General features: G+C 64.5%; 1 protein-coding gene across 7 annotated transcripts in view; it reads right to left on the bottom strand.

Annotated features, from left to right (window-relative positions):
* Positions 1 to 460: 460 nt before the first annotated feature.
* PACS2 (phosphofurin acidic cluster sorting protein 2) overlaps positions 461 to 22,985 on the bottom strand; it is a 36,237-nt gene continuing 13,712 nt past the window's right edge. Inside the window, exons 2-25 of one of the 7 annotated variants that reach the window (XM_053928391.2) lie at positions 19,276 to 19,363; positions 17,570 to 17,659; positions 17,203 to 17,328; positions 16,352 to 16,514; positions 15,755 to 15,828; positions 15,459 to 15,539; positions 14,454 to 14,513; positions 12,236 to 12,393; positions 11,415 to 11,505; positions 11,058 to 11,132; positions 10,440 to 10,582; positions 9,915 to 10,047; positions 9,596 to 9,700; positions 9,415 to 9,521; positions 9,054 to 9,208; positions 8,685 to 8,795; positions 8,190 to 8,298; positions 7,492 to 7,524; positions 4,491 to 4,533; positions 3,324 to 3,366; positions 2,840 to 2,975; positions 1,929 to 2,206; positions 1,711 to 1,824; positions 461 to 1,158 (exon numbers count right to left, since the gene is read on the bottom strand). In XM_053928391.2, coding sequence (XP_053784366.1) covers positions 1,040 to 1,158; positions 1,711 to 1,824; positions 1,929 to 2,206; positions 2,840 to 2,975; positions 3,324 to 3,366; positions 4,491 to 4,533; positions 7,492 to 7,524; positions 8,190 to 8,298; positions 8,685 to 8,795; positions 9,054 to 9,208; positions 9,415 to 9,521; positions 9,596 to 9,700; positions 9,915 to 10,047; positions 10,440 to 10,582; positions 11,058 to 11,132; positions 11,415 to 11,505; positions 12,236 to 12,393; positions 14,454 to 14,513; positions 15,459 to 15,539; positions 15,755 to 15,828; positions 16,352 to 16,514; positions 17,203 to 17,328; positions 17,570 to 17,659; positions 19,276 to 19,363 — 2,635 coding nt within the window. In that variant the 3' untranslated portion in view covers positions 461 to 1,039. Of the gene's footprint in view, positions 1,159 to 1,710; positions 1,825 to 1,928; positions 2,207 to 2,839; positions 2,976 to 3,323; positions 3,367 to 4,490; positions 4,534 to 7,491; positions 7,525 to 8,189; positions 8,299 to 8,684; positions 8,796 to 9,053; positions 9,209 to 9,414; positions 9,522 to 9,595; positions 9,701 to 9,914; positions 10,048 to 10,439; positions 10,583 to 11,057; positions 11,133 to 11,414; positions 11,506 to 12,235; positions 12,394 to 14,453; positions 14,514 to 15,458; positions 15,540 to 15,754; positions 15,829 to 16,351; positions 16,515 to 17,202; positions 17,329 to 17,569; positions 17,660 to 19,275; positions 19,364 to 22,985 lie in introns of those variants that run through there. The other 6 variants (XM_053928392.2, XM_053928394.2, XM_053928393.2 and 3 more) reach the window with 6 other exon arrangements.

Raw genomic sequence — 22,985 nt, 5'->3', positions numbered from 1 at the left:
CCGGGTCCTGGGGCCACGACTCCCAAGGGGTGAAGACTGGGGGACTCGTGCTGTGGGGACCTGGGATGTGGTGGCACAGGACTGGGGGGACCCCTCTCCTGCTGCGTGGGAAGGCACTGCTGTCCAGTAGAGGAACCCGGACCCACAACCTAACTCCGAGGAGCTCGGTCTAGAGAGGTCTCCAGCTGCACCCACGGCCCCGGCAGTGCCCAGCCCCACTGCCTGAGCATTCACTGGCCACCTCTGCTGCCAGGTGACACCTGCACCCTGTAGGTAACAGGTGGGACCAGGGCTGGGGTAGGGGGAGGCCACTGTGCTTGCTGAGTCTGGGGCAGGGACAGCTCACCAAGCACTGGGGTGTCTCAAGAATAGCCCCAGAGGTGGGTCATGGGGAGGCACTGGCTGGCTTTGCCCAGCCCGACAGCTGGGGCTTCAGTAGAGCAAGAACTTGCTTGGCAGCTATGTTGTAACATGTATTTAAAAGCATTAAAATATCTGATACTGTAAAACCTCCACTGCCCCAGGCTGGAGTTTATTAAGAACCACGAGTGAGCAGTGCTGGGGCCACTTGGCTGGTTGGCGGCTGGGGCCCAGGGCTGGACTGACTGGCCTCTGTGTTTCGCTCAGGACGCCCCCAGCGGAAGACTGGCTGTTGGCCTCTGGCATCCAGCTCCGATCGGGACACACAGGCCACGTGCTGGAGCAGGCTCCCTAGGAAAGCAGAGTCCTGGCTCCCAGGGAGGGCAGGTCTCAAAGGCGAGCATCCTTCTTGCCAGGGTAGAACAGGCTGACACGCACTGACCGTGACACTGCAGCCCAGCACTGCCGCCTGGCCCCCGCCCGCCGGGGCGTTCTGGTTAATAAGCAGAGCAGTTAGGGGCCCCCAGTGGGGGCCACCGTTAGTTTCCAGGTTGTGAGCACGTTTGCACTTAAGACGGTTTCTCTCTGTGTTCCCAAGGCCTCTCTCCGTAGTAACTGCAGTGTTAACAGAAAAGCGGCTGTGCCCCCCGGACTCAGCCATGGAGGGCGGCGGGCAGGGCTAGAAGGTGGACTTGGAGTGTCCGAAGATGCAGATGGGGAAGTGCTTGACGTGGGAGGACCACTGGGCTGCCAGCTGGAAGAACTTCACGTCGTTCCACTCCACGCCATCGATGAGGACTGTGGGGACAAGGCTGTCTGAGCCCCTGCCCGCTGGCCAGGGGGGCGCACCAGTCCCTCCTTGGGCCCGTGCTTAGGAGGAGCTGGAGGGGCTATTAGCCCCAGGGACTCCTGGCCTCCCAGGGGACAAGGCCCTCTGGCTAGACCTGTCTGCTGTCTGCCCTCAGAGCCCCCCACTGTGGCTCTGACCATGACCTCTCCCTGACCATGGTGGTTGCTGCCCCTCACCCCTGGGCTCAACAGGGGTCTGCAAAATGGGTGGAAAACACCCCCACTTTGACCAGAAAATCAAGGCAGGAAGGCAGGGATTCTCCACCCCCAAGGTCCCCAGCCCTGAGCTCGTGGGAGGAGAGCCCCGAGCTCCAGTTCCGGGTCCTAGAGTGGGTCATCTCGAGCTTTGAAAGGAGCTCACAGACGTGTGTTCAAAGCCCACTTCTGCGGCGCACGCTTCCCAAGCCGGGTTTAGAAAGCTGCCCGGCTTCACTGTGGTTGGCCTTCACATTTCACACAGAACCACCAGGGCCTAGCTCAGGGCCAGACGGCCATGCTCACCCCGAAGCATGTTCTGCTGGTGTTTGGCGGTGCAGATTAGGCGGCTGATGCCCTCGATGCATTGGCTTTTGGACTCCACATCCTTGTCCTTGGCTTTCTTGGGCAGAAACATCACTAGGAAGAGAAGGGGCCATGCTGTCCTGTTACTCCCTTAGGGCTGAGGGGGGACCCTTGGACCCCTGCCCAGCTGGGCCCCCCACTAGCAGTCCCCCACTCACCCTTCTTGTTCTTCTCCTTGGTGACCACTGTCATGGACATGGTGGGCATGGCTGCAGCCTCGCCGCTGCTGGGCAGCCTGCTGACCTGCAGGGACCGGAAGGTGCACTTGAGCGTGTTTTTGGCGGTAGGCAGGTCCTTCTTTTCCGCGTCTCTCTTCCTGTCTGCGGGTGGGGCCGCCGTCCAGTAATCCACCTGCAGCCCCATTAGCTCGGCGCCGACACCCTGGCTGGGGAAGCAGAGGGAGGCTCGCTGTGCATCCTCGGGTGGTGAGTGCCTCCTGTGGGCGGGTGCAGGTAGGAAGGTGCCATCGGCTGCCTGCTGTGGGACCGTCCTGGTCTCCTGGGACAGCCCAGTCTACCCATGCTGCCCTGGCAGAGTCAACAGGCCAGGCCATCCCAAGCTGCCCCTGGAGTCTAGAGGGCCAAGGTCAACCTACCTCGTCCCAGGCACGGCCCCCCCCAGAGCCCGGGCATCCCTTGTGGCTCCTGCGGGTGCAAGGACCCCTCCAGACCCCACCCAAGTCTTGTCTGCTGAGTTCTGTTCACGAGAGATCCAAGGACAGCAAGGGGCTGCTAACCCCCCAGGCGCCATCCCCAACACCTTCTACCTGCTCCATGGTTCCCAGAACCCCACCTGTGGACAGCACCCCGTTCCCCTCACCCCGTGGTTTCTGTCCTTAGAGACGCCGTCTGTCTCCTCAGTGAGCCCAGGACCTGTGCCCACCCACTCGATGGGCCCCCCATCTCAGTGAGCCCACGTCCTCTCAGCTCTGAGTCCACCCCCACCAGCCCCTCAGCTTTCTGACACGGGGGGTGGCCAGTATCCTTCCACTGACCCGAGCCCCGCTGTGTAGGGGGGAATCAGGTGGGCAGCCAGTCCAGGGATTGGGTATATGGCTGTCTGTGTTTACCTGGGGGAGGACAGGCCCCCGCTCACGGAAGGGGAGGAGGGAGGGGTGGGTGAGGCTTCCTTGGCGGCGGGAGACATGGACGGCGGGGTGGACGAAAGCACACTGGAGCCAGAGGGGGCCGCGTCATCTGAGTCTCCTTGGGGAAGGAGCAGAGGAACAGCTTTGAGCTCCCTGCAATGGCCCCCGCGGGGCGTCTGCAGGCTGGGTTGGGGCACGAAGCCCCAGGGGCTGGGGAGGGTGTGGGGGTGGTGTGCTGGGTGGAGCTCCCAAGCCCCCTGCACTCTGGCCAGGCAGGGGCATTGAGGTGAGTGGAGGCTGTGGAGGGCGGGGGGTGGGGAGGGGAGGGGAAGGGAGGGGAGGGGAAGGGAAGGGAGGGGAAGGGAGGGGAGGGGAGGGGTCCCCCCGGAGGGGTCCCATCCCCCTCCCCAGGACAAACCTCTGCCCCAGAGCCCTGTAGAGGACGGTGCTGTGACGGTAGGCTTACCTGATGTGCCAGAGGATGGCTCCACGATTCCGACCTTCACCACCTGGAAAGCAACAGGCACCAGCTGGCACTGGCTGGCAGAGGCCTGGGCGTCCCGGGGTTCCAGGCACCCCCACAGCAGCTACTGGGGAGGGGCAAGTCACAGCCCCTCCTGTCCATGGGCGGGGCTGACCTCAGGGTGGCCACTGCTCAGTGGTTGGCATGACATGGGGGCAGTAGTAAGGAACCCCCCTCACAAGGGCATGCCTGGGAGACTCTGTGAGGGGCCGCATGCTGCGCGGCAGCCCTGCCCTTCTGGGGTCCGCAGCTGCCAGCGGCCCCTAGGCTGGGCTCAAGCTGTATCGAGTGCCCAGGACCGGTGAAGCCTCTTGTGGGAAGGCTGCCCAAGCCTACAGCTGAGACCCTGCAGCCCACACTCCAGCCAGCCCTCAGCCAACCTGGGACCTAGTTTGACAGCCCTGCCCAGCTCTGGGACAGGGGCCGCAGGCCTGTGCCAGGTGCTCCAACATGCCTGTGTGGACCAGGCAGGGCCACGTGAGGTTGAAATGAATCACAGTGACAAGTCACAGCTCGGCCACACGGTGGCATTCCAGCTGAGGAGTTGTGGCTGCCACTGTCCACAGTGCGGCCTCCCGTCACCACAGAAGGTTCCACGGGATAGGCCGCTCTGGACTGACTTCCCCCAGGAAAGCCTGGATGCCTGGCCGGGGTACCAGGCCCACTGGCCAGGCTGCCCATGGCTCTCAGGCGGCGCTTCAGCTGGAGGCCACGTGGTGGACAACAGGCTGCGAAAACTCGGGCAGCCCCAGAGCCCTGTCGAGAGAGGAGGACCTCCTGGCTGCCAGGCCACAGCCCACACCCGGCGGGACCTGTGCTGAGCTCTGCGGCCAGGCCGCCTGCCACAGGGCCAAGCTGGACCCACCGGACACAGGATAGTGCTGAGAAGAACCTGTACCTCACCCCCTGCTAGCACTGGGAAGATGACAGGGACCTTTAAGATGGGAAGCATTCAAAGGCAAGACTTCAGCTGAAACTGGTGCAGAAGGTTCTGGAATATATCAACTTAACACAAAATCAGACTGGAACCATCTGACCCGAGGGCAGGCAGAGGTGGCAGAGCTCAGGGAGGCTTTGGGCATGGCCACCACCCACCCCAGCGCTACTCACCCCTACGAAAGGAATGAACTTCTGAGAAGACTCCTCGTCGGGGCTGCAAGCAAGACAACAATCACCGCCGGCTTGGTTCCGGCCTCCCCACACCACCTGGGAAGGGGCGCAGGCTCCGGGCCAAGGCTGCAGGGTGGCTCCCAGTCGGGGACACAGTCGCGAGGAGCCTGCTTCCAACCCAGCGGGATCTCCTGGTGCACAGGGCGGCCAGCCCAGCCCAGCCCAACAGGACAGGCTTGCTGCCTACATCCCAGGGCCCCCAGGGAGCAGCCTTGGCCTCTAGTGACTGGAGGTGACCGACCTAAAGCCAGAGGCAGAGGTCTTCTCCTGGGTGGTCTGGGTGCCAGCAGTGCCCATCAGAGTTGAGGCTGTGGTGGAAACTGCTCCCTAGGCCTCTGGCCGTACGTACTCTCACACGAACGCCACCCCGGGGCGGCCCACAAAGGCTGAGGCCCTTGGCCATGCTGCTGCCCTGAGCCATGGGCAGGTGGAGGGCAGTGGGATCTGTCTGGACCTGGCTCCGTATAACCTCTGGCGGAGCCGCCACCCCACCTGTGCTGGGGCACAAGGGGCTCCCAGGAGTCAGGCTCCAGGCCCCATGGGTGGCTGGAAGGGCACCTCCCTCCTGGCCTTTGGGAAGTCACCCGCGGCCTCAGGAATGGCAATGTCTCCTTGCCCTGTGTCCATGGCTGGTGGCGTCCCTCTGGCCAAGATCTGGGTCTCCAGACCACTGTCCTGGCTCTAATCCCCCCGTCTACATTCCCCAAAGCTCAGAGCCTGATGTCAGAGAGTGATTCTCGGGCAGGGGAGCGGCCACGGTGTCCCTACCTGGCCCGAGGCATGCCACTGGGTACAGGGTTGGCCTCCCTCTCTGAGCACCAGCTTGCGGAGCCTCGCCCGCACCGCAGCTGCCCACCAAGTGTGCCCACGAGCTGGAGCAGTGGGCCAGGGCTCGGGGCAGCACAGGGCGCAGGAGGGGCTGCTCTGTGCCCCCACACCCATGTGAGTGGATGGCATCCACCCCGCTCTGGGCATCACCTGCACACGGGGACCCGCGTCCTCTACCCAGTGCCACTGCGTCACCTCCTCAGAACACCCAGTGTGAGCGTTGGGGTGAAAGCACCCGTGGGTTTGCCCCCGCCCACCCCCGCTCTCCAAGGGGAGTGCATTTGGAGGAGGAGACACCCCGTCCTCCCCTCTACACAGGAAAGCCACCTGAGGCGGGTGCCCAGGTCTGCTGCTGCATGCAAGGTGGCCCAGGCAGGAGGCCCAGGGGCTCCTGTCCCGGTGCCCAGCAGGCTCCAGCCTACAGGGCCACCCCCACCCCCAGCGAGCCCACCCCCACGACCCCCACCGAGAGCGGCACGCAAGGAGGCAGACGAAGGCCTGGAGGGGCCAAGACCCGGGAAACACCACAGCACAGAGCTGCTGCCGAGACTCAAAGCCAAGCTGCGGCCGGGGCCATGCACACGACACCCAGCCCTCCACACGAGCCCAGCGCGACAGGGGTGACACCGGCTGGCCACTGGGACCATCAACTCGAACCCCCGACCCAGAGGGGACCACATGTGTCCTTGGGGTGGCTGCACCCCTGCACTCACACAAGCTTCACCTTTGTGTCAGGGACCAGGACATCAGAGCCGAGTCGGGGTGGGGCACCGAGCACCCCCTCCCCCGGGAGCTGTGTGGGCTGCACAGGGCAGGTGTGCCTGACCACTGGCCAGAACAGGTGGTCACATAGCACCCTCTGGTGGGTGCTCCTGGGAGCTGTGACTGGCAAGGGGCCAAGAGGGCTGTGCCCACTGCCCCCTCTCCTGGGTCTCGCGGGTGGACGGAAGGGTGCAGTCTATCCCAGTAGGCAAAGGCTGACCTGCTGACTTCCAGGCCCTGGACTCGGGGACGGGGGTGGGACTGACATGCAGGCCTTCATGGGCTCATCCAGGTCATCTGGAGCCTCCACCCCACCCCTGGGCACTGGCGTCACCCCTGTAACGCGAGGCGGGGTGGCAGGCACAGGGGGAGAGCCAGGATCTCCCGAAGCCCTGGCTCGCTGCTCAGACCAGCCAGCTCGGGTGGGGGAAGACAGGAAGCCGGGCCCAGGCAGCAGGCCGTGCTGTGGGGTCCTCACGCCACGGCCAACGGGGAGCAGCTGCCATGCCAGGAATGGCTCAGGGGTCAGCAGGCCACCACAGCTGGTCTTTCTGAGCCCCCAGGCTTGTTTAGCAGGACAGTGTATGGGCTGCGTGCGACCCTGCTCCTGAAGGCCACTGGGGACCGACGACCCTGCCCTGGGGCTCTCCCGGGAGAGCACATCACCCCAGACCCTGGGGTGGACGGAGGGTGCCCGGAGAGGGGCCAGAGGGGCGTGTGAAAGGCCGCCCTGCACCTGGCTCTCAACAGAATGGCTTTCGGGGTAGGGAGCCCCCTACGAGTGAAGAGCCCTGCCCTGAAGTGGGAGTTCCCAACAGTCTGGCCACAAGACTCCGCCAGGAAAAGTCTGTTCGGGGGCACTGACCGCTGCGTCAGCTGGGCAAGGCCACATCCTCGCTCGCCGCAGCGTCCCCCGGGGGAGAGGCAGCATCATCCTGCCCTCCCAGGGCCATGAGCACCGCCAGCCAGTGCTGGGGGCAGGGCCCGCACGAGGCGAGCAGTGTCAGTGGGCAGTGGTCAGCAGCTCGAGCTGCGATTCCAGACACCTGCTTCTAAGTTGAGAAGCAGCGCCTGACGTGGCTTCAGCAACGTTTCTCACGAGGGGCAGGATGTGGCCACTTCTTAAGACAAATCTCTGGACTGAGACGGGGGGCCTGGGTGACCGCGGGTTGCAGCAGGGCGTGGTGGTGGCAGTGTCCGGCCTGCTCCTCGGGCCCCATGGGAATCGGGCAGACAGAAAAGGGAGTCTGGGCACCCGCCCTTCCAGACGCACCCCCACCTGCCGACACTGCTAAACAGCCCTAAAGACCAGCCGGGGACGGACGGGGAGCAGACCCCGAGACAGCGGTACCTGAGGGCAAAGTCAAAGTGAAAGTTCTTTCTCCTTTTCAGAGAGCCGCCAGGAAAGAAAACACACACGTTATTAAGCGCTCGGGCCCCGGGCTGGCCGGTGGAGGTTCCCAGGCAGGAGAGCGGCGGCTGAGCACTAGACAGGCCTCGGCCCCCCCACGGCAGGGGCGCTACGCTGTGTCTGACCGGCCACCAGGCCGCCCGTCCAGCTCTCCTCCCCCGAGGACCTGCCAGGTCCCAGGCCTGGCCCAGAAGGGGCTGCTCAGCCTCCAAAGTCCACACCACTGCACCAGGCCAGGCCCCCGGCACCTGCTGCTGACCACCGTCCTGCTTGGGGCAGGGTGAGAACTGGTCTCCCAGCGGGGGACACCCTGGCTGGAGGAGCGGGTGCCGGATTCAAGAGAGCCGGTCAATGCCGGGGGCTGGGCCCCGTGACAGCTGCCCTTTTAGCTTTGATTATGGGAAGTCGCAACACACACAAGAACAGGAGCACGGCCAGCCTGTCCTGCAGGGGCAGCGGAAGGTCCTGCTCTGCCAGTCCCGCTCCGGTCCGCCCCCCACCCCCCGCATCTGTCCCTGAGGGCCATCACTCAGAGCCCCTTTTGCGCCACCTGAGGTACCAGGGTGCCTGGGCCCGTGAAGTGGGGCTGGGGGCCCTGTCGCCTGCCCTCACTGCCCAGGCTGGGGCCCCCCAGGTACCTCTTCTGCTTGTAGGTGAGCATGGCCTCCGCGATGGGCAGCTGGTGGGCACAGTTGGCCCCCGCGATGTACTGTGTGACCCTCGAAACGATGTCCAGCGTGTCCTGCACTGCACGAGGCGGCCACGCGGGGTCGTGAGACATGGTACTGGCCCCACTCCACGTCCACGTCGTGGGGCCACCCAGCACCCAGGGCCCAGTGGCGGCCGCCACCCACACGAGGTCCCGGGTGAGGGCAGCAGGGCCTCGCCAAGTCCTGAGGAGCTTCCCCCAGGGTCCCGGGCCCTGCCTCTGCCAGCCCAGGCCCCAGTCACCAACCTGGGGGCTCATGGTGGCAGAGGGACATGTCCTAGCTGGGGCCCTGTCAGCTGACCCCCCCCCCCCAGGTGCTCAGTGTGGCCAGGGCCACAGGAAGTGGGGAGCATGGGAGTCTTGTCGTGGGAGATGACAGACCCTGCTCCTAACGGGTGGTGGTGGTATGGACGCCCGGCCTCACCGGCACTCTGGGCCTCCAGCTTGTTGAACAGGTCCCGCCAGGCCAGGTCCTGGAAGAAGTTGTGGTAGCGGTGATCCACGGAGCCCAGGTATCTAGCCACTGGGTGGGAACCTGTGGGCAGGACAGCGTCAGGGCATGAGACCCACCCACAGCTCTGCACCCTCGTGGCTTCGCTGGGCCGCCCCGGGACTCAGCACGTCCCAGCGACTGACACACTCCGGTGTCTGCAGAACGAATAGTGTCAACCAGAACAGAGGCGGGCGCGCCCTCCCGGGTTTGCTCAGGGGTTAGCGGCGCGCCCCACACTGCACTCGGACGAGGGACGCTGGCTCTGGCCCCGTGTGGACCTGACAGCAGATGTGCGCTCACCCAGCGGGATGACCAGGAAGCGCATGTAGCCCAGCCAGTCCGGCGTCTTGTGGGACAGCTGCTCCACGAAGAGCCGCAGCACGGCGCTGAGGTAGTGCTGCGCCCCGGCCACCGCGATCTTCACGGGCGTCGGCGGCTGGGAGTTGCAGTTGCAGCTGGGCCGCAGGCAGAGAGGGACGGCGACTCAGGGGCGTTGCTCGCGAGCACCATCCCCACCATTCGTGAGCCCGCTGCAGCTGCTGTACCCCTGGCTCCCCGACGCCCCCCCCCCCCCCCCCCCCCCCCGTCCACATCTGCGCTGGGCACCACCCGCCAGGACCCGAGGGCCAGGCCAGGTGCAGGGCCGCTCCGGAGGACTCACTATCTCTGAATCCGCGAGACGATGGTGCTGAAGGCCGCCTGGACGTCGGCCGCGGAGCAGGTGCACACCACGGGCAGCGTGTGCCGTTGCAGGACGTCCGACAGGAACTGGGGATGAGCATGGAGGTGGGTCTCAGGCCACCCCCAGCCCCACACCCCCCAGGGAGGATGCCGGCCCCCACCTGCCCCTGCCAGTCAGAGGTGTTGACAAGGATGATGTTCTCCGGCAACTGGTCATCGGAGACCAGGATGTGGTTGAGCTGGTCATACACGGTCTTCCTGGGGATCTGGGGACACAGGCCTGTCCTCACCAGGCAGGAGGGCACTGTGCCCCCTCCCCGTGACCCCACCAGCACCCAACGATGGCAGCACTTGGCTCTGGGCAGATGCCACGGGGCCAAAGGCAACACGGGGCCAGGCAGGCACAGGAGCAGCACAGACGATGGGAGGCCGAGCTCCCGGGTGGCCCGCCCTCAGGCCACCACAGGGGCACCCGCCCACCTGCAGCTGGCTCCGCGTGTCCGGGCAACGCTCATTGTCCAGGCTGTTGGCCCGCTCGTTCTGCGGCCTCGCTGGCTGCCGCTCCTTCAGTGATGTGCTCCGGCCCCGGCGGCCAGCCTGCTTCCCCTCGGACCTGTGGGGACCAGCACAGGCTGGCCCATGTGCTCATGGCCCAGCTCTCCGGGAGCCTCGCCACGGGCTCAGCAGGACCCAGTGCTCCTGCACTGGCCCCTCCAATAGTAGACAGAGGCTTGCACAGGCACCAGCTGCAGGGGCCCCGGCCAACCGGGCCCTCGGGATCGGCAGCCCCGGCAGCCCCGGCAGCCCCGCCACACCTGCCAGCAGCTAGTGACAAGTGGGGGTGCCGTGGCTGGTGTGCACCTCCGGTGCCCCCGGAGTTCAGCGTGCTGCTCAAGTGATTCCATCGGCAGCCAGGCCTGGCTGTGGCAGGTGCCTGAGCCCCATAGAAGGGTCCCCCCAACACTGTGCCGCCCAAACGACAGCCTCCCCGGGGCGGCCTGGCACCTGGTAGAGGGGATGACGAGAGACTCGGTCTTGGTGATGCGCCCACTGGGTGGCAGCTTCTCGGTGAACACGTCCAGGGTGGAGGTCTCTGCCTCGGGGCTGTCCTCGGGCTGTGCTGGCGGCTCTGTGGGGGCTGGAGTGCTCTGCCGGGAGGGGGAGGCTGTTGGGGACATGCTCGTGACGTGGGAGGGCCCTCTGGGTTGTGGGGAGGGTTCAGGTCTCCTTCAGGCTGGTGGCTCCCTGCATGTGGGTACAGCCGCCGGGAGCCACGCAGACCTGACCTCCCACCCCTGGGCTCCTGCTCAGGGCACCCCGGGAGGCCAGCAGCAAAGCCCCTCAAACCTGCCCCGTGGCCCAGGAACCCCCTCCTTGAGAGCCCAAGGGCAGCAGTAACCAATCCGTGTCCTTGGGCCTGTGCCCCACAGCAAAGCAGGGCACACCTGCTGTCCACCAGGTGAACGGCATGGGGGACCCTCCAGGTGGCTCTGCACACAGGTCCTGACGGTGTGAGCGGAGGGCCTGTGTGTCCAGCCCCCGCCTCCCGGTCAGACTCCCGAGGACAGCACGTTAAACGGTTCTGGGCATGAACAGAGAGTGCGAGCAGCCTGCACTGCTTACTTGGGCCACCGAGTCGGGGACGCTGTCACTTGGTGGCCTGCCGCCCAGGGCCCGAGTCTTCTCTGGCACGTCAGCCTGTGTGAAGGGGACGGGATCAGGCTGTATGCCAGGCTCCACACTGGGCAGGGGTTGGGTCAGAGGTGGCCCAGGAGACCAGCCGGGGGTTTCGTGGACGTGGGCTCAGGAAGGCCCCATAGCACTCAGGAGCCGCAGGGCGGAACCAGGGGCACGTCAGCCTTGAGTCTGTCCACCAGCACCGTGTACGTGACCCCTGAGGGACTGTGGCGGGGAGTCTGGGCGGCCCTCTCTTTGCCCAGCTGCCCCGGGGGAAAGCAGGGCGGCCTAGGCCCAGCTCACCGGACTTGGAGGCTCCTTCCGGCTCCGGGCACTGTGGATGCTCCCGATCTCCGTCTGTGAGCTGGAGTGCGACAGGCCTTCGAAGTACGGCCTGGGCGTGGGGGCGGGAGGGGTCACTGTCCACGCCCGCCCCGCCACTGAAGGCAAAGCCTCCGGTCCTGGCGGGGCTCTCAGGGCACAGCAGCGTAATCAGAGGGCCCTCCGCTCTCAACAACGGTGGTGTGAGGGAGGGCATGGGCGGCCCGCAGCTGCCTGGCTCCTCCACTGCTTGGTACCAGCCTGTGCCCCAGAAAGCCTGCGGCACAGGTGGCAGCCACACCCCACAACCCCGCCAGCAGGGAGAGACTGGGGAGGCGGGGAGGGGATGTACAGGTTCAAAGGGACTTAGAAAACAATTCAGGTTAAAATCATGGTTGGAACTTTTAGCGTCTGGTGACAAAGCCATGTGGGGACGTGGAACCGTGAGGGTGATGCCACTGCGTGTAGCAGGCAGGTCGGTGCCCTGAGGGGGCCACACCTCACACCACTCCTGTGCTGCTGCTCTCCTCTTGGTCTCCTCCTGCGACGGGGCCCCACCTGGGCCAGTCAGCACCACGCGAGCAGCCGCTCCCCAGCCCACATCCCACCCGACCCCCAGCCCACACAGCCTCTTGCGGGCAAGACCCCCAGAGGTCCCAAGAGCTTTGCAGAGTGCGGCCTGGCCCCTGCCATCTGCCCTTCTCCTGGGACTGCTGTAAGGGTGCCCACAACCCCGCACCCCCATCCCACCCCCCCACCGAGTGCTGGCTTCCCAACACCTGTGTCCCGTGGCCACTGCACACCTGAGCTTGGGCTTGGGGGTGCTGAGGACGCTGTCGTCATCCTCCATGTCGGGGCCGCTGTCGCTGGGGTTCTCCACGTCCAGCGTGTCGTACAGGAGGTCCAGGTCCTCCTCCACCTCGGGGACATGCTCCGCGGGGTCCTGCTCCGAGTCCAGGACCTGTGGCAAGGGCAGACACATGAGGGCCGCTCCGTGTCCGGGCGGGGGCATCTGCAGGGCAGGAGGGACGAGGGCACAGAAGCCCACGCAACCCCCAGCAGCTCCACCAGCCCAACCGTCCCCAGTGTCGGGGAGATCCCCTGGACACCCCGCAGAGGGAGGCACGTCTCAGCACGTGGACGCCCCGTCCACGGTGTGAGGCCGGGATGGGTATGTGGCTGTGGAGCCGCCACCATGGGTGGGATGCAGAAGGCTCCCCGAGGGGGCCCCTGCCCCTCCCAGCGCCCTGCACCCCCGTCCCTGTGCGCGTGGCCTTTCCTAGGAGGCCACACAAGTGGAGACACACAGCACACAGCCTGGCACTGTGTCCTGCCAACAATGGGCTCCCTTCCGCCGCTGGGTCGCGTGCCATGGAACCAAGGACCTGCGTTCAGCCATCCAAGTGGATGGGCCCAGCTGCTGCCCGTGCACCTGTTCCCGCCCACGCGGGCAGCGCCCAGCAGCACACTGAACTTCCTGAGGCACCACTAGGCAGCATCCTGGGTGCCACACCACCCATGTCCCCATTGTCCCTGCTCCGCATCACTGTGTGGCCACCTGGTGACACTGTGGTCCTGGCCTGCATTCCCCCCATGACCAGGGACACCAAGCTCTGTTCACGGGCCTACTGGCTACTCGGGGATCTTTGGAGAAAACATCTCGTCAGGTCCTTGCTGAGCTCTCTGAGCTGTCCATGTCCTCCATGTCCAGCCGCAGACGCGGGACTTGCAAAAACGTTCTCATGTTACGAATGGTTTCATTTTCTTGACGGCGTTTGCAGCAGTTTTAAACTTGGACGTGGTCCCGCTGACCCCCTTTGCAATCACTGCCTGGGCTGTATGTTCTCCAGAGTTTCACAGTCCTGGCTCCCATGCGCAGGCCTTCGCTCCTTTTTGTGCAGGTGTGGGGCAGGGGCCAGCTTCACTCTTTCGCACGTCGACATCTAGTCGTTCCATCAGCATTTGCTGAAAAAGCTGTTTTCCCCACTGAAAGGCCCTAGCATCCTGTGGACACCAACCGCCCCGAACTGGGCTTATTTCCGGGCTGTGAGCGCTGCCCCATGGCCGCAGCCTTGAGGTCTGGCGTGAGGTCAGAGAGCTCCAGTCCTCCTCCACTGTTCTCCTGCAGGCCGCTGGGCCCATTCTGGGCCCCTTGCATTCTGACGGATGCGTTAGGAGAGCAGCTGATTCCGGTGAGCGGCACCTGGCCGTGACAGGAGCGGTGTGGGGCGGGGCTCAGCGTGCTGAGAGCTGTCCTGACGGGCACAACTGCCACACCTGGACACCAGGAGCTCGAGGCTCAAGCCCCACTTCTCTGGGCAGTTTCTAAACTTGGGACTAATTTTCCTCTGACCATGTTTTTTAAAGAAGGTATTTTTCTTCTGGTTATAAAAGTTATGCAGCCCTGGCTGGTGTACCTCAGTGGGTTGAGTGTCAGCCTGTGAACCAAAGGGTTGCCGGTTTGATTCCCAGTCGGGGCACATGCCTGGGTTGTGGGCCAGGTCTCCAGTACGGGGCGCACGAGAGGCAGCCACACATTGATGTTTCTCTCCCTGTGTTTCTCCCTCCCTTCCCCTCTCTAAAAGTAAGTAAAATCTTTAGAGAAAAAAAAAACAACAGTTATGCAAACTTACCAATTTGGAGACTAAAGAAAAGCCAAAAGAAAAAAAATGTTAAAAAACTCCTGATATGTCAAAAAAAAACCCCCTCCTGATATGTCAACAGTGGGGAGGCTGTGTGGGGGGGGCTGGCAGAATCTGTACTTTCTGCCTGATTTTGTGGTGAACCTAAGACTGCTCCAAGGTCAGCACACAAGAACACACAGACTGGTGGCCACGGCCCCCGAGAGGACAGACCCATGGCCTCCCCGGGTGTGGCCATCTCGTGGGGGCTCAGGACGCACAGCAGGCGCTCTCGGTGGCTTGGCTGGCCACAGCAGGGCCCTGGGGTGGGCCACTCCTGCAGACACAGCAATGGGGGCGCACAGGGGCGGGGCAGCAGAGGGGTGCGCGGCTAACTCACCTCGTCGGACACTTTGAACCTGCGCAGCAGCGCCACAACCTTCTGCTTGAAGTTCTGTTGCTGCAAGACGAAGGGACCGAGTCAGAGCCTGCAGGGCCGCTCCCCGAGGAGGATGAGGGAGGCCGCCTGGCCCCGAGTCTGGCTCAAGCCCGCTGCAGCGTTCACAGACTCACACGCGCTCTCACAAGCTGAACAACAGGCACTTCCTCAAGCACCCAAACCACGGTTGCGGTCAGACGCAGAAACGGACCCAGGGAGGGGAACCAGCTCCACAGTGCGTCCAGCGTGTGGAGTACAGGCGCCTGCCCGCCTGCCCAGGTCGCTAGCACCTCCCGGAGGCATTGCCTCCCTGGCTAGACTCTAGGTGAGGGCTCAGCTCTGGCCCCTCCCAGCTACCCTCTCGGGGTAGGGGCAGTGGACCCTACCAAAGGATGCGTATACCCGCCCTGCTCCCCATTCACAGCTGTGGGGGCAGCTATGACCAGCACATGGGACCAGCCCTGGCCTCCCACTATGCTGTCGGGCTGGGGGCTGGGGCACCCAGTGGGGGGGGTTCCTCTGTGACCCCGTGGGGGACCATCTGTGACAGGTTGAGGCCCCTGCCTGGGACTTTCCCCTGGAGAAGCCTGACAGTCCTGCCAGCCCCCCAGGCCACCCACTGTGCCAGGTGGGCTAGGCACTGAACTGAAACCGAGGACTGGGGGCCAGCCCACTCAGGGCACATCTGGGCACCAGTAGGGTGGGGACAGGAGGCCCCATGGACCACCGCCTGGCAGGGGAGCTCTGGCTAAGGGCTAAGTGCCATGCCAGCCCCTCTTAAGCCAAGGTCAGGGCCTGGCATCTCCCCACCCTCACACCACCTCTGGGGGAGGAGACTGCACCTCAGAAGAGGCCAATAACATGTGCCCATGGGACTGGGGTGGCCACTTCACTCCCAGACCGTCCCAAGGCTCACCCGCCCCACCCTGCCGTTCCCCAAGGTTAGTGAAACCAGACTCCACGGACCCTGGTCATGGACGTCGCTCTTACTATCGATCGCCGCTGCTTCTTGGGTTTCCCTACATCAAAGTCGTCCTCATCCAGGTCCTGCGGAGACACGGCACCTGGGGCCAGGGCCGCCCTGGGGGGCCCAGGGGCCCCGCCCTCCCGGGGCTGATGGAGGGAGCCCTCTCTCTCATGCCCCCGTGTGCCTGCCTACACACTTAGGTCCAGACATACCCCCCCGCCCAGTGCCCCCCACGGTGGCAGCTCCGGAGAGTCCTGGGCTGTCTGCTGGGGTCCTGCCACACGCGGCCGGCTACCTGCCCGTGCGCAGCATCATCGCTGGCCTCCTGCTCGGAGGAGAAGCTCTCGTACTCCTCCTCGGAGTAGTTGTCTGTGGAACGAGCACACGGAAGGGTCAGCACCTCGAGGTTCTATCCGGTGTCCTAGCAATGAGGCCACGGCCCACCGACAGCTCCCCCTTGCTACCAGGAGCTGGAGGAGACAGCCTGGCAGCCTGGGCAGAGGTGTGAGGTGCTGGGTTTCTCCACCCCCAAGAGCCCTCCTCCATCCCCAGGCACCCCCACACCCCGCCTGCCAGAGCACAGTTCAGCCTGGGATTTGCACTGGACTGGGGCCTGTCTGCCTGTCACCCCAAAGGACACGGCAAGCCCAACTGTGACAGTGGTGACACGCCATGCTAGGACCTGCGCCCAGACCCAGAAGGCACTGTGATCAACCCCGTGACCTCTCCTCACGGGTGACGTCACAGCCTTTGGAGGAAGGCTGGGCTGCCCCGCAGCCAGGCCAAGGCAGCCAAAGACCACTCACCCTCCCCGACATCTCCAACCCCAAGGAAGGTGGCCAGGAGGTGGCAGAGAAGCAGGGACATGGGCGCCACCCACGGGGGCGCTCACCTGCGGACTTGGCCTTGGGGCCAGCCTGCATGGCGCTGTCCTCGTGGTCAATGGGCTGGCTGGACAGGGAGAAGATCCAGATCTCGGCCACCTTAGCGGAGGCCTCCTTGATGCTGCTGCAGAGGCTCAGCACCTGGCCACCCTCGGGGGGACGCTGCATCACCTGGGGGCGGGCACCATGCCAAGAAGGACCATGGAGCAGGGGCCCCATGGGCAAGAGGACGAGCGTGGACACGGGGGCCACATGGGGTGGCCAAGCACCAAGTGCAGCCACAAAGGACAGCAGCTGGTTAGAGAGGAGGGTCCGCAGCCCAACTGCTCAGGGGCCATGACGGAAGCAAGCGGTGTGCAGACAGCCACTCCCAGACAAGACCACGGGCCCACACACGTGTGGCTCACGGGCCAGCCATCCCCCCGTGCCCTGCCCCGCGCCACTCGACACTGGTGTGCTTTTGCCTCTGCTGCGCGTCCCCGAGGGCCCGACACCCCGAACACAGCCCCTCTTCTCCCGTGCATGTGGCCCCGCACCGACGGCCCGGGGCACTGGCTCCCCCATGGCAGGTGGTGTTGGACAGCTGGTCCCCTTGCTTCCTCACCAGGAAACCCCTCACACTTCCGTCACTTGACCCACTGAGCACGTGGCCGCCCGCCATACAGCTGTCCTGCTGGACAAGCCGGCATCCGGGTGGCGGGACACAGGCGTCGAAGGAGAAACCAGCGGGGGAAGCACGTGCGCGGCACTTCCTGGGAGGGCACAGGTCACACCCACGCCAGGGCAAAAGCTTTCCTGAGCCAAGGGGGCCATCCTAGCAGAGCCCTGGTGTGGGAGCGCAGGCCGCCCGGCGCCTCACCTCGGCCATGTGGATGGAGCCTGCGGCCAGCGTCTTGTAGCCCAGGATGGTCCGGTTCTTGTAGCGCTTCCTCCGCTGCAGCATGATCTGCAGCTTGTTGCCCTCCCTCTTCAGGAAGTGGGGGTACTGTGTGGGGAGGGGCCACGCTGCAGTCCACCCAAGCCGACCCGAGAGGGCTCGCGAGCACACCCCAGGTCAGGGGTCCACTCGGGGTCACCACCGGCCCAGGCAACACTAACAGCCAATGTAAGGGCGTTGGGCCGTGACCACCGGCAGGTCCTCCCCACCAGGCCCTAACCAACCAGAGCACACAGTCAGGGGCCTGCAGCAGCGGGGAGGGTGGTGGTGGCAAACTGGGAGGGCCCACCTGCAGGGAGAAGGTCAGTGCCAAGTCGGTCTCCACTTGTCCACTGGGGGGCAGCACAATCTCGTGGGACCGCAGGATGCGCTTGGAGCCCTGGGAGAGAAGACAGGGTCTCATCATGCAAGGGGAGCGCCTCCCAGGGACACCAGCTAGATCGTCCCTCCGTTCTAACTCAGGACGAGGAGCCAGGCTGGGGGCGGGGGGCTCCTGAGGGCCGCAGGGGAGGTCTGTCAAGAACCTTACAGACGTCCACATCCTTTGACCCTGAGTCCCCTGCTGACGTGCCCCAGAACAGGGAGTAGCCCAGGGGCGCACAGACCCACAGCAACTGCACAGAGACGCAGAGGCTGCATGGGCCAGGAGGGGTCCCGGGTCCGGGCCTTGCTGCAAACACAGGGAGGGGACAGGTGACCGCCCTGTGGAGGTCATCAACTCAGACGCTGCAGCGGCGGCATCACCGCACAGGGACACCAGCAGGCGAGTAGCAGCAGCCGGGACACCCGCGGCTGCAGAGGAAGACGATGTGTGTGTGTGAGCCGCCTATTCAGTGGGAAAGGCCACTGCTAAGCGCCTGTGAAGGTGCAACAGGAATCACTCGTAGAAGCACATAGGCCCCGACCTCCGACCTTCCCCCAGGGCACACCCCACAGGCACGAAGGTGCTTGTGCCAACACAGCCTGCAGGCCAGGCCCTGCGTGGGGCGGGGGGCCCGTGGGTGCCAGGCACTCACGGGTCAGCTGTGCAGGCAGGGAGGCTCCCAGGGCCCTAGGACCCTGGTGCCACAGGCTGAGTCTCAGGAGTGATCTGGAAGGTCTTGCCTGGACCATGGAGATGGGCAGCTGGAGGGAGTGGAGGAGTGAAGCCAGAGTGTAGGCGGGTCAGTGGTGTCAGAGGTCAACAGCACCAGCTTCAGAGGCCAGGATGGGTCAACCCCACCTCATCCTGAAGACCCGGTGAGACCCACACCCCTTCCCAGCTGGAAGGCCTGGGTCCCTGGGGCACTTCTCGTCAGGCACACAGCCTCCCAGGGCTGGCTTTGATGCTGAGCACTTACAACAGCATTTTCGGGGAGGAAACAATTTCTTCAGACCTTCACTTAAGAGTGACACTGTGGACGGTGGCAATGGACGGTTAAGTGAGTCAGGCCTCAGGCCTCCTCGTGAGGCTGCAGGGCCGGGGCAGCCCTGGGGTTCCGTGCGGCAGCCCAGGCAGACACGCCCGCTGCAAGAGGGGCGCCAGCAGCAGAAATCTGGGGGGGGGGCAGGGCCTCCGCCTGTGGGGATGCTCAGGGGTCTCAGCAGCACAGGTGCCGGCTCCCGCTGGGGCTCAGCAGCAGGGCCACAGCAGGACACCCGCCCCCAGGAGCCTGTGAGCCAGAGCTGGGGAGAGCAGCAGCCTGCACTCATCCCACACCTGCAGGCGACGCTGGGGCTGGGGCCGCCGCCCATCAGGAAGAGGATCTGGAACCCAGTGGCCCCCAAAAAGGCCATGGCAGGCTGCACAGCCAGCGGGCTCCTGGAACCCCACCCCTCGTTCACACCCCACAGGCCGCGGGGCTGGGACGGCGGGCACAGGGTGTGGGTGCAGGGGGCCCACCCCCATTTCTGCTCCATGGACACACTCGGCCCAGCCTCCTGTGTGGCTGTGCCCTCACCTGGGCAGCAGGGCGTCCAGCGCGGCCTGGGCTGGTGGCCAAGGGAGACCCTCACCTGCATCTTCACAGCGATCACCACCGAGAGGAGCTCCTTCTCCAGCTCCTGGAAGACCACCAACTTCTTCAGGGTCAGGCTGCACAACCTGCAAGGACACCGGCCCCGCTCAGCAGTGGAACCACCACCCACAGCCCTTGGTGCCATGGCTGCCACGGTGGACTGGCCATCAAGGCTCCCAGGAGCCCTGGACCTGGCCCAGACCGGCTGGGGGCTGCCTTGGTGCCTGCCTGCATTGAGCACCCCTTAGCACCCCAGGCCATGGCCAGGTGCTCCTCTCCAGAGGGTCCTAGAGGCGGGTCTCCTCTCATAGAGGTGGCCGGGTGAGGGTCTGCAGGCAGGAGAGGGTGGGCAGACCAGAGACACCCCGAGGGACCAGGGTGCCGGCGCTCACAACCTCCCTAGCCCACGGGCCTGCCCACCCACTTCACCTCCAAGGAGGGACCGAGCAGCGCGATGGGCAAGAAGAGACCAGGCCCCAGGACGTGAAGGCCAGCACAGGGAAGAGAGTCGCTAACGCTGCAGTAACTGCACGCGGCGTTGGGGGCCCTGTGTGGAGGAAATGTGTGTGTAACCCCCACACAGGGCCCCTGAAACTCACACAGATGAGGCTGAATGTCAACTGTGATCGAAGAACGTTTTACTTTTTAAATAAGTACATAAAAATAAAATGGGCAGAAGCCCTGAACAGACATTGCACCAGAAGAGACGTGGATGGTGAACAGGCACAGGAGCCCACGTGCAGCATCAGGGACAGGCACGTCGGCCCTGGGAGGGAGACACCTCCCCGAACACAGGACCCTGGCAGGCGCGCAGCCAGAGCAGGCCTGCGGCTTTGCCCCTGTGTTGGTTTGCTGCCGTTGCTATGGTTTGGGCGCTGCTGAAGGAGGAGAACATGGGTGGGCAGAGCTGGTAACAGCCAGGGGCCCCCAGGGCGCTCCTGTCAGTGGACCACCAGGCACGGGACTCAGGTCAGAGCTATAGACGGGCCTGGGGCAGGGCGAGGTTTGCTGCACGGCACATGTGAAAAGTCACGTTTCAGGAATTAGAGAAGCCACAGACCTCACGGCACATCGACTGCCTGCCACCACAGGCCCTCCCTGGCGCCCACGTCCAGTGAGCCAGGTGGAACACACACCTCACGACACTGGTGGGGTGGGGCCTCGGGCCACGGCCTCTCACGCTTTTCGACCGGTGTCTACCAGTTTCCCTCTGTACAGCTTGTTTTGGGGGGGGCTTCCAGTGCGCTGTCCACAGTGTGTGGGTGGTCGTGGCCAGAGGCACAGTGGTCTCCCGTTGATGTGGCCTCGTCACAGGCACTCGGGCTCCGCCTCCCGTGACCATGCACACCCACAGCCGCCTGGGTTGGGTCTGCAATGCAGGCAGCCGAAGTGGGGGTTTGCCCTCTAACACTTGGTCCTCAAGGAAATCGTGAGCAAACACACCAACGCCCACAAACTGCGGCTTGTCACTGACTCGGGCGGCTACTCCGCACGACGCGCTGCGGCGCCAGCAGGCCTGTGCGCACGCCGGACCTGCACGCCCCTCGACAGGCGCAGCCTGGCACTTCCCTCCGGCCGCTGCCTGCCCACTCCGGCACCTCACCCCAGAGCAGCGGGTCTGGTTTGGTTTCTGAAACACACAACCGTGAGTCCAGAAAGCTCACAGAGTGACGGCACCATCCCCACGTTTCCACCACCAAGAATGAAAGGTGTTCTCCGCACCAACCTCTGCTCTTTCTGAAGACGACAGGCGGCCCAACGCACAGGAGCCGACAATGCTCTCTGGACCCGGCCTGCCCGCCCCAGGACCACCATCTGGAGCAGGGTCTCCCTGCTGCTGTCCCCGAACTCCCCGCCTCCCCTGGTAGCCCTGCGCCACTGGGTTTCCCAGTCAGAGGCTCGTTCTTGCCTGGAGGGAAGGTGGGCGAGGCCACCAAACAGCCCCTGCTGGTCCACCTCTGTCCCTAGCACCAGCACCGTTTATCCAGTCCCAGCGGGTGGCAGGTCTCCAGCCGGTTCCCTTTCCCCTGCTGCAAGGGCAGGACCCAGGCAGCCACATGGAGGCGCTGAGGACAGCATGGCCCCAGCCTCCCAGGACCACGGAGGCTGGCCCGGTTCCACGAGGCAGCACCCTCTCGTAGCTCCTGTAGCTGCATTTCTGGCCATGTTACAGGAACACGGCTGTGCCCTGGGCTGCTGCACGTGGTATGTCCTTGCTCCCTGTGCTCGAACTCGGCTGTGAGCTCCTCTGGTTCTCGAACCACATGCCTGACGCCACCCGCAGGCCTCTGCACAGGCGCTTTTCAGCAACACCTTGTTCCTTTCAGAGCCTTCAGGGCTGGCGACACCGGGCCACACACAAATGTGGCCCCCGTTCGCCCGCCTGTCTGTCTGCACTGTCTTCCACCGGACCCGAGGGCCCGGCAGGCTGTTCCAGCGATCGGTGCCGCAGTTGGCCCCCAAATCCATGGGGACACATTCCAAAACCCCGGTGGTGCTTGGGACCGTGAACCCTGTGTGTGCCACGATCTTTCCTGTGCGTGTGTACCTACGACAGGGCTTAATTTGTGAATTCGAGATTAACAGCAGGCCCTGACTGGTGTGGCTCAGTGGGTTGGGTGTCATCCTGCAAATCAAAGGGTTGCCGGTTCGATTCCCAGTCAGGGAACATGCCTGGGTTGTGAGCCAGGTCCCCAGTAGGGGGCGCATGAGAGACAAACACATGTTGATGTTTCTCTCCCTCTCTTCCCCTCTCCCTAAAAATAAATAAATGAATAAAACGTTTTAAAAAGTGAAAATAAACTCATGAAATGTTCACTTCTAGAAACTTCTATTTAATCTTTTGCACTGTGGGTAACTGGAGCAAACATGCTGCGTCTTCACGGGCTGCATGGCATCACCCACCCCGATGGGGCTGCCGGGTGGGCCCTGCGCCCCGGAACCCGCCCTGGGCCCTCCACACACTCTCAGGGCTATGGGGTCAGCGTGCACCAGCACCGGCCCCGCGGGTGGTGGCGGGTGTTGACCCCACACACCACTGTTGGTATCCGTGGCACTGTGACAAGCACCACAGATGGCGGCTCCCACTGTTAGGGCAGCTGAAGGTTCAGGAGGCTCAGCCAAGGTCGGGCCAGCAGGCTGGTCTCCTCGGGTCCGGAGCAGGACCTGCCCCAGCCTGCCCTGCCCTGCTGACTGCCAGCCTCCCCGCCTCCCCTCTGCAGGTGACTCTGGGTGTGTCCCTGTGTGCCCAGGGCTCAGCCCAAGGGAATGGGCCCACGCTGACGGTCTCCTTCATCCTGCCAGAAATATGGGGCACACCTGAACCGAGTCACCTCTTTAAGGCTCCGGCTGCAGTGCGGCATCCGTCTGGGGACGTGGATGTGGGGGGAGGCCATGCAGTCCCTCACACTCGCCCACAGGCAGGAGAAGAGCATCATCAGGCCTGGGGTCCAGTGCACGACTCACTGTGGTGTCCACTACAGGAGGCAGTCGGGGGGCCGCAGCCTCGGGCACTCCTGCGGGCCCCCTCCTCTCCACACCCTTCACCTGCTTCTGCTGGGTGAGCCTGATGGGACCATTGGCTCCTGCAGGGCACATGTCCCCTCCTGGCTGTGGGCCGCACAGACAGGTTTCGCACAAGGTCTGCACAATCCAACTGTCCTTTGTGGTGCGTGCTCCCAGAGCTACGACCTTTAGTGACGTGGTCCC

Source organism: Desmodus rotundus, chromosome 7 (assembly GCF_022682495.2).
Source record: "Desmodus rotundus isolate HL8 chromosome 7, HLdesRot8A.1, whole genome shotgun sequence".
Classification (NCBI taxonomy): Eukaryota; Metazoa; Chordata; class Mammalia; order Chiroptera; family Phyllostomidae; genus Desmodus; species Desmodus rotundus.
This window is presented reverse-complemented; position numbering and strand designations above follow the sequence as displayed.